Source organism: Sinocyclocheilus grahami, unplaced genomic scaffold (genome assembly GCF_001515645.1).
Source record: "Sinocyclocheilus grahami isolate Dianchi unplaced genomic scaffold, SAMN03320097.WGS_v1.1 scaffold2.1, whole genome shotgun sequence".
In the NCBI taxonomy this organism is placed as follows: domain Eukaryota; kingdom Metazoa; phylum Chordata; class Actinopteri; order Cypriniformes; family Cyprinidae; genus Sinocyclocheilus; species Sinocyclocheilus grahami.
The window spans coordinates 2,663,379-2,671,427 of NW_015505181.1; the positions used below are offsets into that span (position 1 = coordinate 2,663,379).

Consider the following 8,049-nt stretch of genomic DNA (forward strand, 5'->3'; position numbering starts at 1 on the left):
GATGGTAAATTTGTTGAAATTAATAAAATATTATATTATTGTATAATTACCATAGAATATATGATGATTCAGTTTACATCACCTTCATAAATTGAATAAAAACAGAAAAAGCAAAAACGCAATTATGCACATTATTTATTCATTTTGTAGATGTAGAGTTAAAAAAGTTGAATTTTATGTTGAAAAGTTAAATCGCCATCTTGTTCCGACCAAAGTGACTTGAACTTGACTTGTCAACTCGTAAATACGAACTTCCCAGGAAGACTTGAATGCACCATTAGTCCAGGGTTATCCAATTCTGCACATGGAGGGCAACCTTCCTGCAGAGTTTAGCTTCAACCTGATCCAAAACACCTGCCTGGAAGTGTCTAGTAATCTGTAATTAGCTGGTTCAGGTGTATTTAAATAAACCCTGCATTAATGGTACATTCAAGTCCTCTTGGGCAGTTTGTATTTACAAGTTGGGAGGTTGTAATTACGAGGTCAGGTGCATTCAAATTACTTTGGTCAGAGTAAGATTGTGATATACCTTTTCTACAGCAAGATGTTTAACTCTAGTTCTACAAAATTATGTATGATAAATGTGCTGCAGGTGCTTTTTTATGGTTTTATTCAATTTACAAAGGTGATTTAAAGTGAGTAATGGCACAATGATGTCATATATTGTATATTCAGCTTAGCTGGTTTTATTGTAAATGTATATTTTTAAAATGTAATTTAGTATATTTAAACAAATTTACTAACAGTACATATATTGTCAACAGGACTGGACACCCTTATCTGTCTGGAGGCCAATGAAATTTGCCTGTGTTAGACTTCCCTACACAAGTGTCGTAATGTTGCCTGTTCTGCAGTATCCAGTGTCACGATACCTCCCGGGTGGTGTGAGGAGGAGCTCAGGGTTTAGTTTGACCAGAGGAAGTGAGTCTGTCTGGTCTGGTGTGTTTGCCTGTACTTCATAAGTGTGTGATGGTAAGAGAACGCAGGCAGGGCAAGTTTCATTTCCTCTCCATTCTGACTAGCTTGACTGATGTCTTCCCAGCATCATGTCTGGACAGAAACCGAGGCCTTGTAAAACACTTCTCACCAGAGTGAAGAATTCCCCTCGACACTTTCTCATGTACCTTCCAAACAAGACTGAGCGAATGAATCGGTCACTCTTCACAGTTTACAGTTGACTCTGATTTTAGTCCAACCAAATGTCAAGAATTCCTTCATATTCTTCATCTCTTAAGATTATTTACATGCCACCATGTCACGTCCCTGGTGTATGTCACCTAGGAATTAGCCCTTCTTGGCTTTGTGGAGCATTCTATTGGTGAAAGACCGTCTCTGTCTGCAATGACCTTGCTGTTAATTGGGCAATTCCTCCGCTCATGTGACCTCAACTTTTTCATGGCCTTCCAGAAATGACCCGGAGCTCCCTCATCTGAATACTCATTTAAGAACCCTTTCCGTCAGGCCATACTAATCTCATCAATGTACCTTTGTTCGTTTCTCAAGAGGAACTGTGTTTCTCCTAGGACTCCATCTTATGTGGTTAAGCATGTGTTTTGCTTCTTTGCATATGAAAAAGTAAATTAGTGTGTTTGGGAGGATGTTTCTCAGGGCTGTCAATGCCTCAGGTTGGTTTTAATCATTCAACAATTAATAGACTTTCGGTTTCAAACTTCCTTGTGTTATGATATGTCCTACACCATGTGTCAATTAATAGAGGTGTTCCCACCAATTTTTGGCACACATCTCCGTTGTTTAGCATCAGGAACTTGCCTTCTTTGAACCCTTGTTGTGCAAGACCTTTATTTTTGCTTCACTTTTTGCTACATGCTCAAACCAGTTTCATTCTTCCCTGTTTCCCAAGTCTTGCTTTATACCAATATGCTTTATATCACATGTTGTGAGATCATTGGCAGAGCCAGCATCAAGATCTCATTCCACTCTTTACCTCAGCTATGGCCTCCAAACATCCAAAGGCAATTATTTCTGCTACACTTCTTAACCGCCGGGCCCCACCTCATGGGCTTCTACGGGACCCTCAGCATCTGTCTCCTGGCATGCAAAGGCCGCTGGGTCCATCCCTCCAGCATATGCCCGGAGTAACGTGGGGCTTAGCAGAATTCCTCTTTGGCGTGACATCCATTGCTCTGTTGTGCATGAGTGAACTTCACATAGAGGGCAACAGGTTTATCAGGATGAAGCTACTGTATATGCATGTGTAACCTTCTTAACCACACCAGGACTGCATGTGTTAGAGTAACAATTAACGTCCTGGACACTTTCCCTATTAGAGCAGGAGTCTGCAGGGTTTTTTTTTTTTAGCTGATTTATCTGTAATGACTATGTCTGTGATTTGTAGCGACAAAGTGATCTGAAGTCATTAGTTTTCAAAAACAGTTGACTGTTTGAATGACTGATGGCGATTAGACTTTGCATGTATGAGCTTTATATGAGCAATTGCTCATCTGCATAGAACGTGGTGTGTGTGTGTGTGTGTGTGTGTGTGTGTGTGTGTGTGGTCAGTATAGAAGTAATGCATATTCATAATGCATTTGAAATGGTTTTGCTGGTGAAATAAAATTAAACAACAATATGTGTTTAAACCACAGAAGCAAACCGTTTAAATTTTTTTATTTTAGTTTTTCCAAGCATCAAACTATTTCAGTGATTTAAATCAAATCAGTGATTCAATTTCATTTGCATCATCACTCTAAAATGTTTACAAAAGTCCTTGTTTTCTGTATTAAAATGTGTGGGGAAACATACCTTGTTTATTTAAGAAATATTTTTTTTTAAATGTAGTTCTTATATTAAACATTTTAAATCTATTTTGCTTAAAATGATTTGACTGAATAATTTGGTTATGTTTAAATGATCCCTCTGATTCCTTTTGATTAGCCTATGTATTGTGATTGAATCACTGTCCGAAAAAAAATCATTTGCAACTACTGCAAAATCATATAAACCGTTTAAAAACAGCTTCTTTCAGCTGATTCTTCTGCTCTCTCCTGTATAATGAATGATAATAAATGTGTTTTTTCTTTGCTTTTCTCTGCAGAAAAGAGCAGAATGTCTTGTCTCCAGTCAACTGCTGGAACCTTCTCTTGGCTCAGGTGAAGAGAGAGAGTCGAGACCATGCCACACTCAGCGATCTCTACCTCAACAACATCATCCCACGCTTCGCCCAGGTCAGCGAGGACTCAGGACGCCTCTTCAAAAAGGTGACATTTGTTTTTACATACTAACCGATTTCTCTATAAAAGCCTCTATAGTGGTCACTGAGCTTGAGGCCTCATTTTTTACTAGCTTTTCAGTTCAATCGATAATCTCTCCTCACTGATGTTTTCTTAGACCACATTTTCAGTGTATATATAATTTAATTATTTTATGTCTCATACATGATATAATTTGTCAATATTTATATTAATTAGGGCTAGTAAAACTAACATGTTAACAGTTCGATTCACAACTATCTTCTGTGGTGGGTTCTTATGCATTCTTATGCTCATTAAAGCTGATAGTGAGATGATTAGAATCTTAAATCTCAAGCTAAAAATCTGTATCCTGTTATATTTGCTCAGGTCAAGCTAATAGATGCAAGAGAGCACCATTCTCATTCCTCTTGGCTTGTCTAGACTGGTTAGACAGGCCTGAATTCAGGTCGCTCACTATCTAGACCCAGAGCTGTGAAAGAGATGCTTTCTTATCAGCACATTTCCAGTGTCTATTGGTTATCCAGGTGAATCCAGTTTGATCTGGTCTGTTAAGGTCAAATCCAGCTTTATTTATTGAGAGGGAATCTCCTTAAAGTGATAGTGTACCCAAAAATGAAAAATTCTGTCATCATTTACTCACCTACTTGTTGTTCCAAACCTGCATTAATTTCTTTCTTCTGTTGAACTTAGAAGATATTTTGAAGAATGTGTGAAGCCATGCATTTGTTGGTCCTCACTGATCCATAGTATGGAAAAAAAATGCTATGGAAGTCAATGGGGACCAGAAACTGTTCGGTTGATGATGATAGAATTTTCACTTTTGGGTGAACTATCCCTTTAAAGCAAGAACCCATTAGTTGAGCAGGGTGTTTTGGCACTTTTATCAGAAAGAGATTGAGAATCTAATTTCAAATGATGTTCATTTAAGACCCCTTGTGATATAGTCAGAGGTCTCAGCTATGCATAATTTAAGGTTTATTGCAACTTTCTTTTCTAAACTTTTCTAAAAATTCCAAATCGAGAGAAAGAAAGGACTCTTAAATCGCATTTTTTCCCCCTGTATATCTAGCGGCAAGAGTCTCTCAGACCCCAATCAGCACTTCTTTCTCTCCCGCTGTCTCTCTGTCTGTTCTTTCGTTCCCGTGAGAGAGAGAGAGAGAGATGAGCCTCCCTATCAACATTCTCCTCAACTCTCTCTGTCTCTCTCTTCTGTAGTTTAGCTCACCCGACTCTCCATGCTGCAGAAATAACAGTCCTTTAATTGAACGCTCCTGACCGGCCTCTCTCTAGAGGCTTCCTGGGAATCGCTGAAGTCTGTGCAATTGGACTTACCCCACGTCCCAGTGGCTCACACCTCCCACCTGTCTTAAAAGCGCTATGTCATGCTGGAGAAATTCTGCACTCTAAATGCAAATATAGTCAAGGGAGCCGTGTCCGGAGGAGGTTTACAACTTTATTGAACCATAAGCGCAGACACACAATAAAGGAAAACACTCTTAGAAGTGGAGAAAGAGAAGTTTTGGCTGTGAAATTTTGGATGAATCTTATTCCCCTTATTTAGTGCCTGATGAGAAACGTAGCACAATTTAATTTGACCACTTTTAGCTTCTAATATAATGTGATATGTAATTAATGAATTCATTTACATTTTAACATATCTTCATGAGTAAGAATAAATAGATTGTAAAGTAATTGTCTACCATTTCGTATTGGCAGCAAATAGTGGATAGACACAAAATACCAGTACTACATTGGTTATCATATGTTGACATTAAAAAAAAAAAAATACAAAAAAGTTTGGAATAATTAAGATGTTTTAATGTTTTTGACAAAGTCTTTTGTGCTCACTAAAGCTGCATGTATTTGGTCAAAAATATAGTAATACTGTGAAATATTACAATTTAAAATCGTTTTCTAATTGAATATATTTTGAAATGTTATTTATTCCTGTGATTGCTCTAGATTAATAATTTAATTAGATTATAATGCCATCATCTAACTCTCACTTAAAAATAATCTTTAAAAACACTAATCTTTAGCAAATCTCAAAATGAATATCAGTTTTTCATACTGTACTGTATAATGGTGTGATGTGTAAATTCACTTGTAGCATTTAAAACAACTGATTTTAATTTTTAGTGTTATATTTTTAATATATTTGGCCGTACGAGTGTAGGATTTTAATATCTGTCATTTACAGTGTTGGGTAAGTTACTCAAAGTAATCCACTACAAATTACTACTTTGAAATTGCAATTTGATTACGTTACTGATTACTGCATTTAAAAAGTAATCAGATTACTAATTACTTTACTTTCAAGTTTACTTTTCAAGTTATCAAACCTAAAAAATACCCTAAAAAATGAAACTCATTGTTCTTTCAGTAATTTAATATTGACTGAAAAATTACTTAAGTATGAAAACAGCAACTTGAACGATCACTTGCATTTTTTCCTGATAACAGCGAAAATAACTTAAAATGTTCTGTCATTTTTGATCTTACAGATAAGAGTAATACATCATTTGAAACTGTAAAAGGTCTACACTCGCAATGTCAACAGAAAGCTATGCTTTTGTAAAATAAAGAAAACAAACAGTGTGCGCTTTCTGCCGTCTCACATCACAAAATGAACGAAAACTCAGCGAATACTTCACACACAGACATAAGAAATATATCTATAGAAAGACTGAAGTGTATATTTTTAAATGAAGTTATAATATAATATTCTCTGATAAAGTAATCCGTATGAAACCAACGGAAGGTTCAGTCTGTCCTGTCTGAGCTCATTATCTGTAATGTGGTCACACCCACTCGCAGCGCGAGCTATTCATGCTGTATTCATTCATGCTATTCATCCACATGAGCTTGTACACATTTTACTAGTAGGACTTTTCCCAAATGCCAGACTAAAATGTGAAATCGAGTACAACATTTTGAAATATGATAGGCAACATTTCATTGCATCTAAATGTTGTACAACTTGTCTGCATTTTAGCTTGCATTCTCTGGTGATTTATTAAAGGGCATACTGTCGCGCAAAACATTGATTTTAAAATTTTACTTCATATTTTTTCTTAACTGCATTTAAAACTTAATTTTATTGACATTAGTAACTGAAATCAAATTACATAAAATTAAAATGTAATGCATTACATTATTGCGTTTTCAGGAAAAGTAATTTGAATACAGTAATGTTACTGTGTAACGTGTTATTCCCAACTCATTTATTATGAAAATAATTATTGGCTTTTCTGTATAGTCCAGAATTTTAATATTGGTGCATAGATGTGTTTGGAAAAGCTATTTGGAGACTCATTTAGTGCCACTAACACTAGCTGTGATGAAAATAAATTGAGTTTTTTCTTTATTAGAAAAAAGGCAATAGACTCTGCAATATTGGCTGTGCTTTGGACTCCAGTAACCAACAAACATGTCGTGGACTTATTTTTCAAGCATTTCTCTGCTGAAGTAGCTCCGATCTCTGAGTACAAGTACAATGTGTCTGTGTGTGTGTTTTTTTTCTAAACATAGTACTTTGAATCAAGACAAAGGATTTTCATCAATTCAACCACATGCTCTTGTTTTTGGGGTGAGTTAGTAGCAGAGGTGTAGGAACAATCCTTTGACATGTGACTGATGTTGAGTGCCAGTAAACCCGTCCCCTCACACACACCCCAAAGTGATGCTTCTTTGACAGATTTGTGCACAACCAAAACTAATCTCCTGTCAAGTTCACCGACAAACGTGTGATCGTTTTCATTTAACAAGTGCATCTTGCCATTAAGGCTCATAAATCCATGTCCTCCCATCTCAGTGTCTCTCCCCTGTTTCCCAATAAATTTAAAGAGGCCTTCATGGAAAATCAATAGTTTACTCCCATTTTTGGTGCTTTGTGTGTTATCTTTGGAGTGTGTCTCTGAGCAGATGGAAGAAGGCAGCTCTGCCTGCTCCGACCGCACTCCTCAAGATCCATTTCACCGCAGGAGTGTTATGCTGCTTAGAGGGGAAGTGTTATGTGTGTCTGTGAGTGGTGGAGCAAGAGAGAGGAAGGAAAAGTGGAAAGGAGTAGCTTAGACCCAACAATCCTAATAGAAAGAGCAGACTGAATAAATCCATCAAATGCTTCTTATTGAACTGATCTGAAGTAGGGCGACCAACAGGGCAGACTGGAGCCAAACCCCACTGCACGTGTCTCCCCCAGCAGGTCTGTAAGCACAAATGAGCTTACCGACGTCAGCTGGGGAGACCATATGCTTCTGAACTATCTCCCACACCTTCAGTTTAATGCTCACACATGACAGGAAAATGTAATGGGACAACATTTTTATAAATAAAGTATTTGGAAGTTTGTTTGGAGGTATTTTTAGGCCTTTCCACTGGAGAAATCTACCGGTCTGAGGTTGTTTCCAATTATTTTATTGCACTAGCCATTTATGGCTTGAGTGATTGTTATGGGCCTTATAAATACCTGGAACAAGAGCTTATATGTCTATGTCTGTTTTCCTAATAATTAACTTTTTCGTAATAAGGCACTTCAGTATTTGGAAATTATCCTACACTTTTAAACAAAATGTGCCCTACCTGAGGGCCACCACATGCCAAAAATAAACCAGATTTATCATTTGCTTTCATTTTATGTCTTAATGCAATAATGAGTAGTTTGACCTTCAGTGAAGTGGATGGAACTTCAACATTGTACAGCAGTGTTATTTACATTTCGATTTCGATTTTAAATACTATTATGGTGACATTTTAATATTTTAAAGAATTATATGCATATTTTACTGTTTTAAATTATTATACAAAATGTATAAATAAAAAGTAAATTTTTTTAAGT

The 8,049-nt window shown here is 36.6% G+C and overlaps 1 protein-coding gene across 1 annotated transcript in view; it reads left to right on the plus strand.

Moving 5' to 3' along the window:
* Positions 1-1,952: 1,952 nt before the first annotated feature.
* The window catches only part of LOC107553486 (SLIT-ROBO Rho GTPase-activating protein 2-like), a 46,631-nt gene continuing 40,534 nt past the window's right edge, over positions 1,953-8,049 (plus strand). Inside the window, exons 1-2 of the mRNA XM_016235748.1 lie at positions 1,953-2,062; positions 3,056-3,218. Coding sequence (XP_016091234.1) covers positions 1,953-2,062; positions 3,056-3,218 — 273 coding nt within the window. The remainder of the gene's footprint in view (positions 2,063-3,055; positions 3,219-8,049) is intronic.